The sequence below is a fragment of the Pinus tabuliformis genome, chromosome 3_1 (assembly GCF_031772625.1).
Source record: "Pinus tabuliformis cultivar Carrire ecotype Pingquan chromosome 3_1, CPIR1, whole genome shotgun sequence".
Lineage (NCBI taxonomy): Eukaryota > Viridiplantae > Streptophyta > Pinopsida > Pinales > Pinaceae > Pinus > Pinus tabuliformis.
In genome coordinates, this window is record NC_142301.1 from 699,784,429 (window position 1) to 699,808,729 (window position 24,301).

The following is a 24,301-nucleotide window of genomic DNA, read 5'->3' on the forward strand; positions in this document are numbered from 1 at the left end:
GATTACCAATTGAGAAAGGAGAATTTTATATATGTAATTGAAGAAATTTGTGAAACATGCAAACGCATATCAAGAGGAAGGGCAAGAGTAATTCAATCAACATCAAGATCGGTAAGTCAAGCTAAATTTGGAAATTTGCTTGATAACTTTAAAATGGAAATTCTAAGCAATCTAAGTGAACAAGTAGAATTGTTAAGAATGCAAGATGAAGAAAAAGAAGATGCTGATATTTGTGCTGTCCATGCAGAATCACATAATGTTAAATATTGTCCATCATTACCAGATCAACTGAGATAGCCACTGTTCTCAAGGCGAAGGCCTTGATGCGATGTCTATCTAGAATGGACAAGATCGTGGCCTTCCAGACCACAAAGTTGGACGCCCCGTCCAGCCTGTCCTGATCCCTCAGCTCACATGGCCATCTCTCTACTCTTTCGTTCGACTCCTCTGAGTCTCTACTTCCCTCTGGAAGTTCTCTCTTCGACTCCCTCTGAGTCGCTACTTCCCGTCTGGAAGTTCTCTGCTAGTCTCCCTTTGAGTCTCGATTTCCCTCCTGGAAATCCGCCTTCCAACTGTCGAGTCGCACCTCTCCGATCTCCTGTGCACCTACAACATTAATCCGAATTCCTTGGCTAGAAATCCGCCTCGGTAGCGACTCCCTCTACCTTGGTTTTGCCCTGTTAGGTACTGTTCTTCCCACGACACCCCACCAAATTCACTCATCGCAATCTGTCCACAACCTCCTATGCCCTAGCTACTGAAGGACTGAGCCTCTAGGCTCCGCGCAATCTCGACACTGGCTGAAATGCTCCCCTAGCCAACTACATCAACCCTCTTGGTCTCTGTGTGGCTATGCGTGAGCCCTTTTCTGCCCTCCTCAGCCTCTGCGTTGGCCTCTCTCTGGCCCGGACCAATGACACAGTCCCTTTGCGTCAACCCTTTTTTTGTCGCTTTCTGCAAGGAACAACTTCTGTCACTCAAGACAGCTGTCTCTGTTGCAAATGCTCTGCTTCAGTTGATGCTGTCAACTCTCCTGTGATCTACAACCACGCTCTGGTACCATGTTGAAATTTCCAAGTCTATCTGTTAGAAATTTTATCTGTATTCTTTTGGTTTATTTCTCCTACTTGTTAATTACAAACAAGTTATTTAAACATATAAACATCGAAATAAACGCAATATAGTCTCAACCATCTACATATCAACAACTGAAAGAATAGCAAACACACAAGTGACACCGTTATTTTTGAACAACTCGTCCCTGGAAAAACCCAATGCGGGAAAACCGGTGCAACAATTCTGAGGGCTTATTTATTATGCAGTTTATCCTTGAGTACAATTGGGTGCCAAACTGGCTCACCTGACAGAGAAAAATAACCGACAGTAATTCCTCTCTATTCGGAAGTAGATATTCAGAAAATCTCCCCCACGAAACCCTCTCCAGCACAACTGTAGCATTGTGTCAACCCTCTTGGCCTCTGGTTAGCCCTTCGAGGCATTGCGCAGCGTCTACGACCTTCTGCGTCACTCCTCCTGCCCTCTGCGTGGATGACGCAAGCCCTCTGGCCTCCACGCTGCCTCAGCTAGCCTCTGCGTGGCCTGCTTTAGCTTTTGTGTCTGCCTCTCTGCCTCTGTGCTGGTCTCTCGGCACTATCTTTGCCTCTCTGCCTCGTACTCATTGCCCCTCGCTGCAAACTGATCACTGATTCGACTTTACTTAGCAAACTCCGCTCTAGTAAATCGAATGACTGATTGCTTTGGTGTCTCCTCCAACTAACCCTCAAGCCTGCTCTTATACTTTCCCCGTTGGTCCTTCAACGGTTGAGATTATATCTCTAATCAACGGCTAAGATTAGATTTGGCTTGATCCATGTCTTTTGGAACCTTCTAACCCAGTTTTATATTAGTACCCATTAGTATTTTAATTTTCCTAAGTTTAGACTTAGGAACTCCATTAAAAGTATTAATTATTTTAATATCTCCCAAACCGGGTAGAATCTGCGCAAACCATTTATGGGTCTTGGAGATCTCATGCGCTTTAGCCTCTCCACCAATTTTCATAGCTAGAGCACATTTGATGCTACCCCAAATCAACAAAGATATGATATGATACAGCGATGATGATATCGAGCCATTTGAGATGAGACTTATGATGCAGTTGGAAATTCCTCCCTCGCTGAGAGGGAGTGTTAAAAAGTGGCAGCTGAGGGAGCGATACCCTTCTTGGAGATGCCCTACAAACCCTAAGGAGACCCCATTGGCCCTTGGAAAAATTAAATTTGCACATGGGAAAATATTATTTTTAGTATTGGTCCAAGTCACCCTCAAAAGTACAAGTCGGCCTGGAATACACATCACTTGGCATCACTTGGAGGCATCACATCACTCATTCATTCATCTTCTATTGGTTCGATCTGGTCTGAAATTGTAGGGTTCGAGTTCACACGTGCGAAGGAGAGAGAGGCAATATGATTTGACTGAGTTTGAATTTTGTTTTGGGATTGTTTGACTGGTGTTGACTTGAGGAGATTTGACTTCGTGTAATTGGTTTATGGTTTTGTTTTGGGAGGCCGAGTTGACCAGGACTTGGATCAAAGTTTTCTGGGCACTTTGACTAACATTGACCGTAGGTGTATAACTAGGTTTTCGCAGATCAACTTTGACTTTGTCCAGAATTTGTGGGTAGAGTTTTGGACTATTTTGGCTAAGCAAAGGAGGCCACATTCCTAGACTGGTTGAACAAATCTTTTCGAGCTGATTTGACCGTTGACCTTGGACTGGTTAGAGCTGCGTTGACTATTGCTGATTTTGACTGAAAATTGCAGAGTTGCTGTTTGATCAGATTTGACTTTTGTGCTCATATCTGATTGGATATTGGTTTGCTGACTTGGTCAAGGCTTTGACCTTTGACTAGTTGTTGATGTACTTGGACTATGTATCATGCTGCTGAACATTTGATGAACATCTAATAGAAGAAGAATCTGGTTGGGTTTCCCCCCTTATGGGGTTTTTCCCTAGTCATTGACCTAAATTTCTGTGTATCATTTGATCTTGGCTGTCTTCGATTGTACATATTGTTTATTGTTCTATCTACATTTGCTCACTGTTATTGGGTGATTGCAATTGAAGAGGAAAAGCCATTGCTATTGAGAGAAAAAATTGTTCAAGTTATTGTTACAGCATAGAACATTGGAAAATTATCAACTGTGGCATCTTCAATTTTGCTGGTGAGAGACAACCACCTGTGAAATTGATCCTGTGACAATTTAGTCTCCCTTTCGGCTACCCATGAGAGAAGACTCAGACTGCAATAATTTCAGAGCTGCATAATAGATAGGGAACTAGCATAACCACATTTGAATTAGATTATAGAGTTTAGTGGCTATTGAATGTTGGTTTACTTGATCTGACAATTGTAAAATCAATGTGGTATATTGGAATTTAATTGGTTGAATATATTCACTATTTATTGGGCAGACATGCCTTAATAATTGTGATTTGGTTGAAGAGTTTGGTTACTGTGGAGAATCTTTATATCCATGTATGTATAAAAGGATACCCATTGTTATTGAATATGCATTGATGTTACATAGTCTTCCTCATTTACTGAGAAAACCATAGCCATAGAAGAACCCTAAGGGCAAAATTTCCCTAGGACGCTACAACAGACTTGAGACACAGTCCTACTGCGTCTACCTACACTGGTTGGCAACCTTGACTTTCAGCGCCTGCGCATAGCTCCTGCTTCATGTGTGTCTTGAAATGTTTGTCTGTTGGCAGCTTGTTGGGTGGTCTACAACTTTCTCTGTTGGTTGATGCACACACGCTCAAGACTGTTGGCCTTATCGCTGGCTCTGCTTCACGTGCGCGGGCTGCTTCCTCCATGGTTGCTATACAAACCCAACTCAACCCCCTTTTCCACACGTGGCCTCGAGTTTGCACTTGTCGATGACCGTCTCTCAGCGGTTTCAACACGATCTTGTGGCCCTCATGCGACTACTCGACAACGTTGTGGCTGCAACCACTCGTGCGCCCCCTTCCTGATCCACTCATGCGTGTGACTGCCTTGAATCTCTGTGCCTGTTGGCTTTGTTTAGTTGCTAGCTTTTATGCCACCATAATCACCAAACACCATTTATTAAATATTTTTTAATTTGAGTTCAGGTCTGCCAGCTCAACCCGATACAACCTAAATTTTATTTTACTTTTTTTTTTTTTAATTCAAACTTTTCACTTGCTGTGACTTTTATTCAGCCAAGTTTTTTTCCTTTGCTGGCCAACCCATGTCATATGATGTATGGCTTGCCTATGGTTGACCATGCAAATAAAATATTGATGCCACGTGTTTGTGGCTGAACCTGTTCTTTCTGCAACACCTGTGCGAACCTGGGTTCCCTGGTGATTTAGAGATCGGTTTTAGACTTTATGCTCTGATACCATGTCAATTTCTTGAACCCAACACCTGACAATTAGTTCTTCTTAGATTTATCACAGATCTACTGAATAAATGTACAAAAAGGTTCTTAACGTAATTATTCAGCAGAAGCAAAATTACAACCAATCTCAATCACATGTGACACATACATATTCTGCCCAGTCAAATCTGTTCTTCATTAAATCAGAACCGTTTAAGGTTCTCTTCCTGGGATAATGGTCCAACTAATAAATTTATAGTTACAACATACCTTGGTCCTTGGATCTTATCTACCTGCTCAGGTCCTGGATCTCTCCGAGATCTCCTTGGCTGATCTGAATCTCCTATGCTGCACTTCTGCACCTTCCTCAGACCCGGCACACTAGAATAGGAAGTCCTTCTCGACTCACCACCGAGATGTCTTTCTCAATGTCTTGTGCTGTTGTATGGTGTGTCTTTCTCCTCTTCTTAGCCTTGCTTTTATAACTTTACACTGAGCTAAGTCCCTAACGCTAATCTCCAAAGTGAGTGACATCTGAGATTAGTCTCACCTCACTTTAGATCAATGGTTGAGATTAAAACACAATTATTAAAGTAAATACTTTACTTTTCCTAAGTTTCTTTAGCTCAATAGCCAACATAATTAATTGTGTTTTCTATCTTAAGTTTCTTTAGCTCAATAGCCAACATAATTAATTGTGTTTTCCTTAAGTTAGACATAGGCTAAGTTACAGTAGCAATTTGCTCATACTTGAGCAAGTGTCCTAAGGAGACTCTGGGCAATTTCTGGATGCCTGGATACTTAGGCCTGTGCAAAAGTACCTGCCCGAGCTACAAACATCAACAAAGTCTTGAGTTGTTTTGGTACATTTGGTGATTCCTTAAAGCAAGATGATTCAGGTCTGTTGCATTCAGTTTGATAATCCCAGTGTTTGTGTCATGATATTGTGAATCTTGCTAATTGGTTTCTTCCTTAACTATTTACGTTTTGAGTCACTTGGGTGTTCTACTTTCAGATGTGTCACAAGTAGAGAATCTCAATAGACAAGCTGATGTTTGGGATTGCTCAATTTGCACTTATGAGAATCCAGAGAATCGTTCTGCATGTGATATGTGTGGAGTGATTAGAAATGCTTCTCTGAAAGGTTGTCAGATGGCAGCTTCAACGATTAAAGGTACTGGAGCATTTTGGGGAATTGACCCTTCTGGATTGTGAGAACAATGCACATGTATTTATTGGATTAGCTCATCAGTGTTTAGCTTTACCTTTTTGTGAAATATTGACGTCATTCTAGGTTGCAGTGCCTTGAACATACTGAATAGATTTAAAATGCAAATGCAAGTCTTATTACTCATTTTTTGCCATTTTACTCGCAAGGCTCATTGTTTAGAGTGTTTCATTTTCAGATATGCCTAAGTCAGACCTGTCAGAGGGGCAAATCAAGATTTGGCGTTGTCTGTGTTGCACCTATGACAATCCAGAGCATATTTCTGTGTGTGGAATTTGTGGAACAGCTAGAAAAGCTTCTTTTGAAGAGTCCCAGGAAATTTCTCCAGAAACCAGAGGTGTTTAATGCTTTTTGGAATTCATACTTCAAGATTGTTTTTCTTAACAAGAATGGATAAATTTTGTATTAGAAGGAGGCTGCAGCCAAACCATATGTCATTGTAATACAAATATATAAAAAAAGAGTGACAGCCTGCATGAAAAATTTGAGGTCTGGTTCCAAAATAACTTCTAAACTGAAGGTCCAGGTACTGAAATGACGATAATGACAAGTTTATTGCTGTACAAACTAACCCAAGACTAACAAATATATGCAATACATTCTAATTAGACAGAAAGATTAAAAGGCAGGCCCATGGAGGACACATTCCTGAATCTGAGATTTCTCAGCTGACTTGCTTCTGCTTCTATTCATGCCTTTATGCACTGCTGAGCTGGTTTCTGAGATTGATGGTTTGTGTTTGCGCTCCTGCTTGACCTCCTGGAGGTTGAACTGCCTGCGTTCTGGTGGCAGAGTGGTGTTCAGAGTGCCATCCATGGGATTGCAAAGAAACCTTTCTGCACTATCCACCCTGGTGGCCATCAAACTCAGCAGTTTCCCATTTCCTGATATCTGAGGACCTTGATCTGCATGTGTGCGTGGCCCTTTCCATGTCTGTCATTGCCGGTAGTTGCCCTGTCATTTCTGTGGCATGCCTTCTTGCTCCTTAGCTTCTGCCAGCAAAGCATGTTCCCAATTTGCATGCTAATCACACCAATTCATCCTTCCTTGATCACCTTGTGCTGGGCTTTAGCTAGCCCCCTCCCATAAACTTCAATAATTAATATGTCACCATAGCTCTACCAGTTCACATTACATAGCACCATTTCATGTATTGTGCTATAACCATAATGAGGAGCAACCACAGAGATAGACAATATAGCCACCGGCTTCCCCGCTCCAAGATGTGCCCTTCACCCTCGAACCAGTGCAAAGATGAGGCAAATGAAACTAGAAAATAAGGAGACTGCATGGGCCAAAATATCTGACACAGCATTAAAAACCCTCTTGCTATCCCTATAATTCCTTCTACTCTCAGTTTGAAACAATTGAATTGAGGTGTAGAAGGTGGCTTTAATGTCTGACTTGTCATTCCTTCCACTGTGTTGACATGTCTATCACCACCTTATGAAATACTGAATTAATTCAAGGGATGGTCATGGGAATTGGAGGCCCCCCTTTTAGACTTATCATTGAATTCCTTCTGCTGTTGTGCCTTGAACTATTTTTTCTCTTCTGGCTACCTCCATGGTATAGATGCTTGAATGTGTCATAGCTACCTTCATATGCCTTTAGGGATCCTGGGTATATCACCATTTCAAAGTCTTCTCATTCCTTTGTCAAGTTGCATTGCAAGCTTGTCTGGGCAGTCTGTGCCTGAGGTCCTATTTAGAGATCATAGCACCTGATAAAATTAAATGGAGTCCAATTGCATAGCCAGAGCCAAAACTCAATGATTTATCTTTTTTAACCTGACATAATTGGGAGTTGAAATATTGAGGAGGAACTGCACTATGATTGACGAGTCCCTGATAAGACTGATCTTATCGATCACATGTGCCTTCGGCCTTTGCAAACCTTGGTAGAGAGGCTGTGATTCTGCTTCATTATTTGTGGCAATTCCTAAGCCCCAAGCATAGCCACTTTCCTCATTACCTCGGATCAATGAGGATCCCTCCTGGCAGCTGCTGCCTCACTTGGATATTGTTAGAAGACAGTGGGTAGATCTTCTTTCTCTCTAACTCTGGAAAATGCTTGCTGTAAGGCCTCCTCTTGTGGGTGTGTTAGCACAAATTTTTACCCCTTCGAAAAATTAAATTATCTGATGAATCTAGGATACGAATATTCTATGTAACATATATGAGAATCAACAGTTAGAATCACTAGCAAATCTCCCGCTCTGGCAAGGGCTGTTTTACCTATAAATATGCAATATAGCATGTAAAATACAGAAAAATAATGGCTGTTTGATCAACAAGTTAGTGTCCAAACAAACTAGTAAAATTCTTAGCGTTTTAATAAGTGGAATGATCTCTAGAAATCAGCTTTTTATATGGAAAATAAAATAGGTAGAAAGCATATTTTAATGGCAGATTTCACCAAAGAAAATAGCTTAAAAGCTTTTACCAAATTGCATAACATACCATTGAGACATCGGACAAACCCGGAGAGAAATAATAGACCATAACCGAGCTTTATTCTGCAGCGGCCAAAAGGATGGATGCACCAAGATGACTATTCCAGAACCGATGACAATGATATCCAGACACGACAAAGTAGAAGTTAGAAAAGAGAGGAAAGAAAGAGCAAGGAGATGAGAGTAATGTTGCTACTTGCTGAAGACAATTCGAGTTGTGAGCCTGGCCTCCACTTGTATTTATATGGCTTCCCCCCCCTCTAATTCCTCTAATTAGTATAGGCAATGTAGGAGGTTGAATCCCCCAAAAATGACATTTGAAAAAAGCATGTAGAGTCAACAGAACTTGGACTGGAGAAAAAAATTGAGTGAAGTGAAACGTGCTTGAGTTTAATTGAAGTATCTTCGATTTGTTGTGACGTAAAAATGTTTTTGAGCACAATTTTAGCTAATTCGACTTGGGTAAAAGCATCTTGGAGTATTTTGAGTAAATTCTATCTATGATAAAAATATTCTCAAAGCAGTTTTGGCTAATTTGACTTCAAATGTTTTTTGGGAGTTTGAGTTAGGCCAAAAAATATATGTTTTTTCGTGTTGAGGAAAAAATGGAGTACGAAAAGGAGTGAAAGTAAGAGGGAGAATAGGAGACAAAAGCATACTGGGAGAGAGAAAATAGGGTGGAGGAAAAATAAATTTCCGTCGTTGCCGTGTCACACCTCCAAAATAATTTACTCATGCATTATGCCACATCATTGACGACTCATCTGTAAAATCTCATCGCTTGTCCAATTCCATAAGATGCTAGATGTTAACCTTCAGACTGCCACATGTCACCCTGACATAAATAGACATGCCAAAATAGCAGTACCCCTAAGAAATGGGAAAAGACAAAAAATGTCTGGAATTGAATCTTTATATGGGGACCTTGCCACATGTAGTAGCCTAAAAATAAGCGTCACTAAAAATAGAACACTACCTGCATCTCCACAATATTATAGTCATTAGGCTCATAATCTTATGGGGAATAAAAATATGATGTCAACACTCCCAACTGATAATAGCCTCCTTGTACCCAGTGAAGTGCCTTGAGGCACCACTATCAATCAACAAATGACCCAATGTATCCGGAGGAGAGGCGGTAGTAAGGGCAGAAATAAGATAAAATTCTTTTTGCTTTTCTACAACATTAACTTCTTCATACCTGGAGTTTCTCGACTTCTTAGCAAGACGGCCATTTCCATATCGAGCAGTGGGAGCATTCCTCTTTCCTTTGTTGTTGAACCTGTCCTTTGAATTCCATTGCCTTTGTAGTTGTTGTTATTGTTGTCATCATCTCTTGGAGTATCCTTCTTGTGAGGACACTCTCTAGTGAAGTGGTTGAACCTGTTGCAATTGAAGCATCTTCCTTTTCTTCCTTCTTTGAATCCCGGCTTGAACCCTTGACCTTGTCTTCTTGGATCAGCATTGTTCTTTGTTGATTTTTGTGTAGCTTAGGAAGTACTCCAAGCCCTAGTGTTCGGGGTTTGGAAAGCAAAGCACCACAAGGAGGCTTGTGGGCTTGAAAACCAAGCTTGGGGTTTTGCACCCATCAGGATTTGGGCCAAAACCATGAGCACATTTCGACATGTGATGGATGAGGATGATAGCTTTTGGCAAGACGATTCTAATGCAACGAGAATCATCCGATTCCGAGTTGTAGAAATTGAGTTATGAATTTTTGAAGTTATGAGGTCGGCTTGGAGTTAATAAGCAAAGTGACAGCTGTTCAAGCCCCATTGTGACGTTTTGGAGGAGCCCTTGTATGTGTATAAATACAAGGTGTGTTATAGAGGCATTTTACCATCCATTTGTGTAACAAAAACACAATAGATCAACTCGTTGAGGAGGGAACATTATCTGTTTTCGGCCGCAGTTAGAGGCATGACCAGTGACGAGGTTCGAGGATTGTTTGAAGGGTATTTCAGGCATCTGAGGAGCTGGAATGAATGCCGTGGATCCTTGCTAGAAGGCCGAGGAAGAAGGAGCTGTGTTGCAGATCTGTTGGAGGCAGAAAAGAGGCAATAGAGGGCTGTTTTGTGTGGTCTGGAAGTGGCAACACAGGACTGTGGTAGGCTGCAGACTTAGCCACCACAAAACAGGGCAGCGTGGAGGTGTTCGGGGCTGTAAAGTGCCCAGAACAGCAACACATATGGAGAAAAGCCTTCCTTGCCTAGGCCACAGAAAAATGAAGGCTGTTTGGTGATTGTTTTAAGGGCTGTTGCAGCGTGTGGGTGCCCTAAACAGTCACTGTTAGGAACAGCAGAAAGACAACAGATTAGAGCAACATTTGTGTTTTATGTTAGATCCTAGTTTAGGATCAGTTTTGGATCAGTCTACATTGCAGTTTGTTGGGAGCCATTTGTTGGAGTTGCCTTGGGCATGAAGGAACTCCAACTAAGAACAGATCCCGCTATGGAGTGATGTACGTGTCCTAGTGTGGACAAAGTTGTTGCAGCTTGTGGAAGCCAAGGAGGCAGGGCTGACGTGGCATGTTAGAAGCCCTAACCAATAGGCAGTTTCACAGTAAAGTTTGGAGCCTAGATTTATGCAATAGCTCCTCTATTGCAGAGCAAAAGGCAAATGTGGAAAAGTCTGTTGCCTGCCGTGTGTAAGGGTCTCCTAAGTGTGGGGATGCGCTAGCTAGGTGCAGATGCTATAGCGTGGACTTGGTCACTCGTGGACTGTTGAAGGGCAGCGTGAGAGTGGACCAAGTGTGAACTTGGATTGGGCACTTGTGGTCTGTTAGAGGACATCGTGATAGTGTCCAAGTTGGAGCCCGCTGAGCAACACCTTGATGGACAAAGGTAGTTGCTAGAGAGGCAGTTTTTGAGCTCAAGGGTCTGCTCAACCAGGAGAAGTTTGTGGAGGCCGAGACTTGTGTGTGGAGAAGGATTTCTACAACAGATGATGGGCAGTCCTCCTAGGCTGTGTTCATTCTTGGAGATGGACATATTGCAGCGATATGTAGCCCTCCATGCCCCATGTTGGTCTTCATCGATGCAACACAGGAAGACCATAGTGGGATGAAGTCCTAGAGTAGTTGAGGAGCAACAATGGGCAGTTGAGAGTTGTTCACAAGTGGAGCTGTGAACAACTCAACAGGAGTCTCGATGTGTTGTGGCCTTGATGGGCTAAGGCACAACTAGAGAGCAGATTGACAGCCGAGATTCAGTGGCCAGATGGACTTGGAGCATTGATAGAGGCAAGAGCTGCAGATCGGGAGCCGAAGGACCGGGCAAATACAGGGTACGACCAAGGGTGGCTGAAAGAGTCTACTTCATTAGCCAGATGGTCAAAGTATTTTGTTGAGGGCAGATTGGTTGTCGATGCACTGACACAAAGCCCCAATTTGTATCTTGTACTAGTGGATGTATGAGGGCCATATCCCTGGTACGGGAGCCCTTGACTGTTGTATTATATGTTGTTTAATATACTGAAGTTGGGTTGAAAAAAAGTAAAAAGCTGTCCATATTCTATGCATGTGTGAATTACTGCTGTTTATATTCCATTGTGCAAAGTAGTATTGTTGAGATTCTTGGTTTGGAAGCGTCAGAGATTTTAAGATTCTAACCTAGACCCAAGGTCGTGGAAATTCAACATGGTATCAGAGTGTATCTGAGCTACTTTGAGGGACAATGAATCAGAGTGTGCATATCGAAGCAACCTAGGAGTTGTTGATGTCTAGATCATGGAGCATAGGGTTTAGCTAAGGACACGTGGTCTTGACAGGTTACATGGCGAGATGGGCTAGGAGTTTTGGTGGATTGGTAGTGATGTTAAAATTGGAAACTAGGGCCAAACTCCATGTGGGTCATTTTAGTTATAGCATCTGATATTTTTCTTGGATTCCTCTCATCAAGAGGTGTAGGATTGATCTAAAGATCATCCGGTTCCGATAAGTATTCATGGAGATATGAATTTATTTGTGTTGTGGGACAATTCGTCAAGGTCGGCTAGCAACCAAATAACCCCCATTTGTGCTCAACGTTTTTGTATAAATAGAGGCGCCTTGAAGGTCATTTACACACACACTTCTTGTGATCTCTTCTTCTCCACTTGTCTTGGGTTTTGGTGGGAGGAGAGATCTTAAGAAGACAATGCTGCCTTAATGGAGATGATGCCCTAAAACATCGTAATGGAGATGATGCCCTAAGACACAGGGATGGAAATGAAGGCAGAATGTCGTAGCTGTAATAAGAAGAGGAATTGAGGACAACTCGGTAAGGTCACTTCAGGACAGTGTGGAGAGCCTAGATTAGAGGCTGAGTTGTTGTGGGAGTGTGGATTAGTTTGAGGGTGCAAATAGGCCCGAGAACAGGGTTGTCTCAAGGATTAAAGAGCTGGAGGTTAGGCCGAGTTGAGGAGGCTCCTCGCAGGCCTATCTTGAAGGTATTTCAAGAGCATCGAGATGCTGGAGTAAAGGCAGCTAGGGCACTTCTGTTGAGCCGCAGAAGAGAGGCTACTTCTGCATGGGAAAAGAGGTTGCGTGGAGCCTTTTAGGAGCTGTGTGTAGGGCTGTTGCTTCAACTAGGAGGCCAAGTATCTTCAGGAGCCTAATCAAGGTTGTTTGGACAACAATCGAGGTAAGGAGAACTGGTTTTGGGGTGAGCTGTAGATGACAACTGAACTATGATAGGCCGTAGGCCTAATCACCTCAGAACAAGGGCAACGTGGATAGGTTTGGGGCAGATTTGTGCCCAAAACAACAACACGGTTGAAGAGAAGTCTCCCTTGCCTAGGCCGCAGATTATAAGGGTTGTTTGATGAATTTGTTAGGGTTGTTGCTGCAAACATAATTCCCTAATTACTCACTGTAATCTAATACGCTGTTTGAAGACATTGACATTGCTATGTGCTAGGTATCTGGCCATAGCACCATAGCTAGCCACCTTGATGTCTTATGATGAATGCTGTAAGTAGACAACATTGTATATGACAATAGTATGCTACTATGCATAGTGCAACACACTGCACAGAGCAACATGAAGTAAAGATAAGATATAGCTTGATGAGCACAGTGAGGCACAATATGAGGCAACAATGGTAGGTGCAACATGATGATAAGGTACAACTTGATGATGCAACACAAGGAGGTGCAACTTGATGATAAGGTGTAGCAGTATGATGTGTGCAGCATGGTAATGAGGTCCAACATGATGATTGGGTGCAACACAGTGAGGAGCAACATGGTGATGGAGTCACCTGGGATCAGTGGAAGCAGTACGCCTTTTACTCAGCTCAGATCAGCTTCCTCATATGCTATCTTCTTAGAGAAGATCACTGCTCTTATTTAGATAAGTCAATATGTTGACTTCTGATGTATATGTACTATCTCTTTCTCTCTGTTTAACTATTGAAGAACATATAAGAAGAATTGATCAAGGGTTTCCCCACATTGGGGTTTGTCCCTGGCTAGTGCCACATCTTGTGTCCTCTTGTCTTGGCTTGTCTTCTGTGATTTAGGTTTATGTTCTATCTGCAATTTACTATTATGCTGATGTGATTGCTAATCTGGAAAAGATATTGAGCTAATTGGGAAAATTGAAATAAATTGCTCTAAGCATAGACCATACCTAAAATTTAACAGGTGAGCCTGGTGAACAACAGTTTGTTGTAGGGCAGATTGCTGATCATGGACTTCTGTTGATTTGTCATGAATGGTTGGGACAACTTGAGGGTTTCTTTGGCTTGGATGAGATCAGGTTGATCAAGATGGCTTCATGTGATGGACTACAGGCTGGCAGGCTAGAGTCTTCATCGGATCGTGATGTTGCATATCCAAATTGGTGGGAATCGGGATTTGCCCGAGTTGTAATTGATCCAGGAGGATGAGTGCTTGCAATACTGAGCCAATGGAGATCATGTAGGCTCAGAGGGAGTCTAGCCTCAGATGGAGCAACCCTATGGAGGTTCGGGATTTCAGGCTCAAGTGTGATGAGGCAGAGGTACTACTGAGATTGTTGGATTCATTCTATAGGGTCTGCTGCGGTGATGGATGCCAGATTGGCTAGTGTCGCCGGATGATGATGGTTACTTGCTAGTCTTGGAAGTACCTCCCTTGCTAAGAGGGAGTGTTGATTTTTGTGTAGCTTGGGAGGTACTCCAAGCCCCAGTGTTCGTGTTTGGAAAGGAAAGTGCAACAAGGAGGCTTGTGGGCTTGAAACCCAAGCTTGGGGTTTTGTACCCATCGGGATTTGGGCCAAAACCATGAGCACATTTCGACATGTGATGGATGAGGATGATAGCTCTCGATGAGACGATTCTAACGCAATGAGAATCATCTGATTCTGAGTTGTAGAAATGGAGTTATGAATTTTTGAAGTTATGATTGGGTTTTGCACATGTGTGTCTAGGTAGGCTTGAAGTTAATAAGCCAAGTGACAACTGTTCAAGCCCCATTGTGACGTTTTGGAGGAGCGCTTGTATGTGTATAAATACAAGGTGTTGTAGAGGCATTTTACCATCCCTTTGTGCAACAAAAACAAAATAGATCAACTCGTTGAGGAGGGAACATTCTCTGTTTTGGGCTGCAGTTACAGGCTAGACCAGCGAGGAGGTTGGAGGATTGTTTGAAGGGTATTTTAAGCATCCGAGGAGCTGGAATGAATGTTGTGGATCCTTGCTAGAAGGTCGAGGTAGGAGTTGTGTTGCGGATCTATTGGAGGCAGACAAGAGGCAACGAAGGGCTGTTCTATGTGGGCTGGAAGTGGCAACACAGGACTGTGTTAGCATGCATTCTTGGCCACCACAAAACAGGGCAGCGTGGAGGTGTTAGGGGGGCTGTAAAGTGCCTAGAATAACAAGACATATGGAGAGAAGCCTTCCTTGCCTAGGCTGCAGAAAAATGAAGGTTGTTTGGTGATTGTTTTAAGGGCTGTTGTAGCGTGTGGCTGCCCTAACTAGTCACTGTTAGGAACAACAAAAAGACAACAGATTAGGGCAACATTTGTGTTTTATGTTGTATCCTAGTTTACGATCAGTTTTGGATCAGTCTACATTGCAGTTTGTTGGGAGCCATTTGTTGGAGTTGCCTTGGGCATGAAGGAACTCCAACTAGGATCAAATCCTACTATGGAGTGATGTAGGTGTCCTAGTGTGGACAAAGTTGTTGCAGCCTTTGGAAGCCAAGGAGGTAGGGCTGATGTGGCATGTTAGAAGCCCTTACCAATAGGCAGTTTCACAATGAAGTTTGGAGTCTAGATTTGTGCAATAGCTCCTCTATTACAGAGCAAAGCATAGATGTTGAGAAGTCTATTGGCAGCCATGTGTAAGGTTCTCGTAAGTATGGGGATGCCCTAGCTAGGTGCAGATGCTACAACCTGGATTGTTGGAGGGCAGCGTGAGAGTGGACCAAGTGTGAACTTGGATTGGGCACTTATGGTCTGCTGGAGGACATCGTGATAGTGCCCAAGTTGGAGCCCAGCGAGCAACACCTTAATGGAGAAAGGTAGTTGCGAGAGAGGCAGTTGTTGAGCTCAAGGGTTTGATCAACCAGGAGTAGTTTGTGGAGCTCGAGACTTGTGTGTGGAGAAGGACTTCTACAACAAATGATGGGTAATCCTCCTAGCTCGTGTTCATTATGGGAGATGGACATCTTGCAGTGATAGGTGGAAACCCTCCATGCCCTATGTTGGTCTTCATAGGTGCAACACAAGAAGACCATAGTGGGCTAAAGTCCTAGAGTAGCTGAGGAGCAAAAGTGGGCAGTTGAGAGTTGTTCACAAGTGGAGCTGTGAACAACTCAACATGAGTCTCGATGTGTTGTGCCCTTGATGGACTAAGGCACAACTAGAGAGCATATTGACAACCGAGATTCAGTGGCCAAATGGACTTGGAGCATTGATAGAGGCATGAGTTGTAGATCGGGAGCCGAAGGACTGGGAAGGTACAAGGTACGATCGAGGGGAGCTGAGAGAGTCGACTTTATCAGCCAAATGGTCAAAGTATCTTGTTGAGGGCATACTGGTTGTCGATGTGCCGACACCAAGCCCCAATTTGTATCTTGTACTAGTGGATGTATGAGGGCCATTATCCTTGGTACGGGAGCCCTAGACTGTTGTATTATATGTTGTTTAATATAACGAAGTTGGGTTGAAAAAAAGTAAAAAGTTGTCCATATTCTGTGCATGTGTGACTTATTGCTGTTTATATTCCGCTATGCAAAGTAGTATTGTTGAGATTCTTGGTTTGGTAGCGTTAAAGATTTTAAGATTCTAACCTTGACCCAAGATCGTGGAAATTCAACACTCCACAATATTATAGTCATTAGGCTCATAATCTTATAGGGAATAAAAATATGTTGTTAACACTCCCAACTCATAATAGCCTCCTTGTACCCAGTGAAGTGCCTTGAGGCACCAATATCAATCAACCAATGATCCAATGTATCCGGAGGAGAGGCGGTAGTAAGGGCAGAAATAAGATAAAATTCTTTTTGCCTGGAGTTTATTGACTTCTTGGGAGGAGGACCATTTCCATATAGAGCAGCGGGAGCATTCCTCTTTCCTTTGTTGTTGAACCTGTTGTTCCTTTGATTGCCATTGCCTTTGTAGTTGTTGTTATTGTTGTCATCATCTCTTGGAGTATCCTTCTTGTGAGGACACTCTAGTGAAGTGGCCAAACCTGTTGCAATTAAAGCATTTTCCTTTTCTTCCCTCTTTGAATCTCGACTTGAACCCTTGACCTTGTCTTCTTGGCCCTGTTGACCCTGCCGCCTACACCTACCTACAAGTTAGTGAGAAAATCCTTCAACCCCACAAGGTGTGGTTGGTGGCAGGGAACTCAGAGAAGGGGCTGTCACACTAATCCTGACTCTCTCCGTTTGAGCTATCTCCCAGGTTAGCTAAGGGGGGTGGTCCATAATGAAAATTTAATTTAAGAAGGATGTAAGTTTCTAGGAGAATTGTTAGAGTTAAATAGATTATCTCTTTAAGATTTATAAGCAAAAAAATTGATATGAGCAATAACCATCATAAGATAAGCATCAAATACATAAAGCAGTGCCTTCCAAGTATTTGATCTTTAAGAAATGAAATTGTATTTTGCTTAAAATGAAGTGAAATGCTTTCAAATGGAAAGCCAAGACAACCCAAAAAAGTGAAAGACTAAATTGTTAGCACGAGATATAATCAATGCTTTGAAGATGAATAAGTCTACAAATCAAAGCATGGAAACTATCTTGCTCAAAAGGATTCGAAAATAACTCAAATGTTAGACCAAGATGACAACAAAGTATGTTACAAAATAATCTAGAAGAGGCTAGGCCAAAGAGTATGAGCAAGCTCTCCTCTTTGACTAGCCATGACTTAGCTCTTTGAAATAGCCAGATATTGATAAATGAGGTCCAATACGTAAAAAATAAAATTTTCCAAGTTTTATATTTTGATGCAAGAAGTAGAAGCTTTAAGAAACTTGAAAAAATCCCTGCAAGACACAAGTAAGATATAGATGAGACTTTGGAATTCAAAACATGCAGGTTCTCCTTGAATATTTTTCAAGAATGGGTTGATTCCTTCAAGAATCTCCCCTCACACTTGAAAAGCTTGATCAAGTAATGATTCATCTACAAAACTTCACCACAAATCATTAAATCAACTTGAAATTAAATAAGTGCAGTGGAAATAATTCCTAGAGATACATCTATTATCCACTAGAAGATTTCTTTTCCTAAAGAAAATAATTAATTCTTATGCTAATATGAGATAGTTGCATACTAACATAACTTGTAACAAGCATGGAAGACATAATGACATGAGGAAATAAATAGAAGCATAATAAGAAGTCAAGAATTTACCACACATGCAAGGAGAAGAACACCATCACACTTTACCCCAAAGACTGTTGTATTATATTGCAAGCAGTGAATACAATCCTGCAGAGTCTCCTTAAGCACAATAGCTCGTATTACATGATACAATATGAGAGCCCATGGCTCTATTTTTTTTCCTGGGGAAAAGTATCATAATTTCCATTATCAAGAGAAATTACATGTTGTAAATGCCATAGGCATATGCATAGTAGTGACCGTAGTCTTTTGTAATCTGTTAAGATATGAAGGAGTCTATACAAAATAACCCTAAGTAGGGTATGCAACCTATATTCGATCATATACAAAATACTTACATATTTCCAAAAATTTTCAAAATGTCACCCACGGTGATTATTGTTCTGTAGTCAATGGATATAACTTAAATTAATGTATTAGGACCTATCAGCCCTTTGCAGATCTCGATCGATGTATGGACTATGGATGTATTGGTAGATCTGCTCTACACTGTGCTCACGGATCAACCATTCCCCTTTGGGATGATGCGCTGCCGCTTTTGAAAGCTAATCCGCATGTTCGTTGCGCTCCCTGTAGATATGAGCACATGAGATATAATCAAAACGAGTTTTTAAAAACAAAACATCATCCAATGTGGTTCTGAGAGTATGTGCATGTCATATCGAAGTGCAGTTGAACCAGTTAATAACAATCTTGGAGTCCACAAAAACTTGTAAATGCCTGCAGTTTTTGTTTAATGCAAAGTATAAGAGATGGCGAAGTGTTAAGAGCTCTGCAAAATTATTTGTGCCATCCCCCAACCCCATGCAAATATGGAAAATATGTGTCTCAGAGATATATAGGATAACACCACCTCCACAACCCTGGCCCTGTGCAGAACCATTGAAGTAAGCCCAAGGGTGTGATTTGTCTATAACCTCCAGAATGATGGTACGAACCGTGTCTACTAGTTCATCATCCGGGATTTCCATGTAACTATTACATATCTTAGGGATAATGAGTGGCCAGATTATTTGCTTTCCACGAAATATGTTGTTGTTCCTACTCATCCATATGTGCCAGCACACGATTAGAGGTAGATTTCGGGTTTTTGGATTAGGGGCTTCAGACCACCAACAGTTCCAGGCATTCAATATACAATCGCGAACCCAACGTTGAGCTATATTTAGAGTATGTATCAGCTGCTCCCAGACCTGCTGTGTTGAGGGGTAGGAAAAAAATAGATGGTGATTTGATTCCTCCTCCCCATGACATAAAACACACCAGGAAGGTCCCTGAAAAGAACGTTTCCTGAGATTTGTTTTGGATGGGGTCTTGTCCATAATTATATTCCACATCAAGAGACGAGTTTGCGACAGGCCTTTCAGCTTCCATAATCCACTCCACCAGCTTTCCATTGAATTAGGTTTATGGCCAGCGTGTATAATAGGGTAGCCCTCTTTTGGTGTATAAATCCCCTTTTGAGCAAGGCCCCATATCAGTTCATCATCAGCATCTCTAACTCTCACATGGGATTCTATTAAAGCCGAAGTGTATCTCCTCCACTCCATATGCCACTGATCCGATATATCAAGGCCCTATGAGGGAGATATCGCTGATTTAAAATCAGCTATTTTTGCAGACATTTTGGGTGACGGCGGGAGAGTAGCAGAGCAGATCTGGAATTCTAGTGCCTGGATCAGGATTTTTATCACATGGGCAGATGCAGAATGATTGTTCCATTTCTAAAAACAGGTTATAATAGGGATTCTGAGCAATATTGACGGATCTGTGACCATTTCAATTTTTCGCCAATATTTTTGTGATGGCGGGCCTAGATCGCTTTGAACAGGAAGAATCTTTTTTGGGTCGTCTCGTTAGGCTCCGACAAACTGGTACAGTGGAGGAATATATTACCGCTTTTGAAGCCTTAGCCTTCCGCACTAGGGGTCTCACAGATGCATTCTTCAAGGAATGTTTTATCAACAGTCTTAAAGAAGCCATCAAAGCTCAAGTTCTACTTCACCACCCTCCCACGTGGAAGGAGGCTTGCTAGGTAGCTCGTTAGGTCACATTGCCTAGCAAAGATTTTATTTTTACAAAAAAGAAGGAAACCATGGAACCTAAAGGGTTATTTCCTACTAGTATATCCTTATTGCAGATTCATGGATTGATTCAGAAAGAGAAGATCATTGTTTCTATCAATCCTAGTTGTAAACAAATTTTATCAGTGTTAATTTGGCAAAAAAAATTGCAAGTCCCAGCGAAACAAATTGAACATACACAGGTTGATGATAAGGATGTTCAAATTTATAAGGATTTGAAGCTTTTTTTGGATAAATATGTGTTGCATGGTGATTTTTATGCTTCAGAGATGGATAATATGGATGTTGTTTTGGGATATCCTTGGATGGAATCTGTGGGTACTATCAATATTAATGTGCAGAAAAAATTCCTGAAGCTATGGTATAAAAAGAAGAAAATTACATTACAGGATATTTCCATCCATAAACAGGTAGAGCACATGGAGGCGGAAGCAGATGATGTTCAAGGGACTGACATATCAGATGATGAGCCTTTGATGATCGACAATCAAACACAAACAGAGGCTGCAGAAGAAAAGGTTACAGGTGATGATACATCAGAGGAGGGCTCAGTGGTTGAAGTCATATTGAAAAAGAAGACACCACAACAGGCACCACAACAAGATGAAGTCAAGCAAAAGCCATCGTGGGTTAAAACTTCAACATATCATCACCCACATCACCCCGCACGACAACCATCATGGAAACCAAGTAGTCACATGATGGATAGAAAGGAGAAACGATCCACCTACTACACATCAACACAGAAGAGCTGCCACGGTCAACTTCCATCTCAAGCGAACGAGGCACCAGCGAGATCGAGGGTTCACCTTTCTCTTGGATGGCTAGATGCACGTGCATGGTATCAGTGGACTACTCTTTTGAGTAGATCTTATTATTTGTGTTCTTCCCATGTTTCGGGGACGAAACATGCTTAGGGGGGTGGAATGTTATATACCTAGGGGGGGTAATATGGGGTACCAAGGGAGGTACCCAAGATAATAATTTAATAATGGGATGGGCCATAGTAATAAATAAGGTGGTTAACCCATGTCATGTAAGGGACCACAAGTAGTTAATAATAATGTAATGGGCCCATGGTATTAGTTGATGGTATGAGGAAACCATGGTAATGATGCATGGTATTGTATGTATGAGGCCTATATAGAGGCTAGAGACTCCACATGGAGAGATATGAAGAGGAAGAGAAGTATTCTTGTATGAACAGGCATATGGCTTGTGGAGTGTTCTCCTTCCTTAAGGAGTGAATGTATGGTGTTGCCCTACCATAAGGGTTTTGATAATAAAGAGAATCATTTCTATCTATTTTGATCTTGTTCTTTCTTGGGTTTATTTCTGTTATCATATATCTTTTGGATCAGATCTACAACAAGTGGTATCAGAGCTACAACAATTGGTATCGGAGCTACAACAAGACTGGGGTTGCTTTCGACACAGATTTGATGAGCACAGTCTAACCGCTCTGGATAGTAACTGATGGCTCCAATTGTTGAATCTTTTTTCCACCTTGGCAATCAACCAGGTCCAATCTGCTATTTTGTACAGTGTTTTACGAACCGGCCGTTTCGAAACCGAAACAGCCGAGTCGAACCGAGTCAATTGCTGGAGGAGTGACCCGGCCAAGTAACCGGTCCGGTTGACCGAGTCACACATGACTCGGCCGAGTCATGTGTGACTCGGTCAACCCGGCCGGATCCAATTTGACTTGGCCGAGTCACAAGGGGACGGCTGGGCAGGTCAGCGAAGTCCATTCTCAAGCTAATAAGGACTGTTCTTGCAGACTTGCACAACTGTATGAGGCTTAAAACTCTGAATCATTTAGCTCTGTGATTGGCTTAGTCAATGAGATCCATTTCGCATTTATTACCTACTTATTGCACTGAAGTATTGATCCTTTATATACATCATCATCTACAAAGTTGAAACTTCAAACGTGGTCTTCTATTCACAATTGAATTTCCAAGGTGACTTGACAAGCAGATTGAGTAGGACTACATCATCAATCATTACTTCAACAGTGCCTCCAATAGTAGCAGTTAGAAATTAATGGTAGGCACCTTCTGACAGTGTAAGGTTCAGTGGCTTATATTGCAGCAGTGAGAGGTTCATGTTTCATTGGTTTGCAGTAAGGGTATTCACATTGCAGTTGTGAGTCTTGATGATTCTAAGTGAAAAGACTGAGGCACTGTATGTAGTAGCATTCCTCTTATTGACTGAAGTTGAAGATTTGTAGAAGAATATGTCTTTGTCTATAGTAAGGTTATCATCATTGGAATTGGTCTCATGATCAGGAGTTCATTTACATATTCTGGCTTACTTCATCAACAGTCCTTCATTCTAAGATAGGGGGCAGTAAAGGTTTATGTTTCATCATTGTTGTAGCACTCTGGAAGGTGCTTCATTGCTATATCTGAGCAGCTATAAGACGCATGCCAGTAAGTCTCCTTGGGCAGAGGTTGAGATATTTTCAAGGTCATAGAGCTGACCTAAGACATCTAGCTCTGAGCCTCACTGCTCGCAGCATATTTGTTGATACATCCTTTCGGCACCAGTGCAGCAGTGTCAGATTGAAAGCAGCTTGGCATAGTTGATTTAGCAACTGCGCCATGAGCTCCCTATTGCATATTCATTCGTGAGCATTGCAGTGTTTGTGTCGAGGGCAACAGTGGTTGTTGTATAGTGACAATGTCAAGATTGACAGTCAAGGTTTAATGTACAAATTGAACAGAAGCAAAGAGCCTACTTTGATCATATGTTGTCTTCCATCTATATTATAATGCTGTGTGTTTGGAAACATGAATGAAAATCTTTAAAATTATGTTTAAAATATTTAAAATTATGTTTTTTAATAAAAAAATAAATATTTAATGTATTTTTTACAACGATCGAGTCATTGAAATCGAGTCGGCCGAGTCATTACTGTTTCGGAGTCGGAGTCGGAGTCGATCCTCGGCCGAGTCGGAGTCGGAGTCTTAAAACATTGATTTTGTATCCATCTGCTTTGATATTGAATCCTAGATACTTCAAAACATCCTCCATCATCAGGTTTTGGAAGGGGAATTTGTGATGTGCATGACAGGTCTCCCGTTGAGAGCATGCAAATAGAGTAATAGTGGATTTGGCCTCATTAATTTCCATCCTTGTTGCGGCACAAAATAATTGCAACACTTCAGAGAGAGTATTGTTGTCCTGAATACCTCCATCTAAGAATATCAATATATCATCCACAAAAAGTAGATGCGAAAGAGTGCATTGCTCCGTGATCTTGAGGCCCTTGAGCTTCCCGGCTTTAATTTCCAAAGCAATCAGCCTGCTTAATCCTTCCATTACACTAAGGAAAAGAAGTGGGGAGAGTGGACATCCCTCCCTGATTCCTTGTTCTGCTTGAAAGAAATGACCGATTGATCCATTGATCAAAGTTCCAAAGGATACAATTGTGATATAACACATGATCCATTTGATGAAAGCAAATGGAAAGCCCAAGTGTGTAAGGATCATCCTAATAAATAGCCAGCTGACCCAGTCAAAGGCCTTTGAGAGGTCAATTTTGAGCATAACCCCTTTAAGCTTCTTCTGTTTGATTGAGTGGAGGGCCTCTTGTGCTGTACCGATGGCCTCATGGATTTGACGGTTGTGTAGGAAGGCGAACTGTTTAGAGGATATGTTGTCCGATAGGATTGGCTTGATGCGATTGGCAATGATCTTTGCAATGATTTTGTATAGGCAATTACAGAGTGATATAGGCGTGAAGTCATAGAAGGATAGTAGGGAGTCCGTCTTGGGTATGAGGGCGATATAGGTGGAATTTAAAGGTTCATACATTTTGCCAGATGAGCGGCATTCCTTGATCACTTTGAGAAGATCCGGGCCAATGATGTCAAAGAAGGTAAGATAGAATTCCACGGACCAATCGTCCAGTCTCGGACTTTTGTCCTTCTTAAACCACTTCAGGGTGCCTTCCTGTTCTTCCATAGTGACAGGTTTGATGAGGTCCTCCTCTGAGCTTGGTTCCACAAATCTAGGGTAATGCCCCGCAATGCTAATAATATCAGCTAGGGTTGTGCCTGGAGGGGCTTTGAAAATCTGCTTGAAGTGAGTGTTCCCCATCCTAGCTAACTGATTATGGGTTTTAGCAATCAAACCCTGTGCATTTGGTATCGGCCAAATAGTATTGTTGGCCTTCCTTCCATTGGCATATTTATGAAAGAATTTAGTATTGCAATCCCTTGCTCGCAACCAAATTGCTTTGCTTCTAAGCCTCCTTGTTTTTTCCCGCTCTAGCAGGGTCTTGGATTT

General features: G+C 41.9%; 1 protein-coding gene across 2 annotated transcripts in view; it reads left to right on the plus strand.

Annotated features, from left to right (window-relative positions):
• The window catches only part of LOC149189056 (Translation elongation factor EF1A/initiation factor IF2gamma family protein), a 231,441-nt gene that overhangs the window by 135,770 nt on the left and 71,370 nt on the right, over positions 1–24,301 (plus strand). For both annotated transcript variants that reach the window (XM_089411756.1, XM_089411755.1), the window contains exons 3-4: positions 5,431–5,589; positions 5,822–5,980. In XM_089411756.1, the coding sequence (XP_089267882.1) occupies positions 5,431–5,589; positions 5,822–5,980 (318 nt within the window). The remainder of the gene's footprint in view (positions 1–5,430; positions 5,590–5,821; positions 5,981–24,301) is intronic.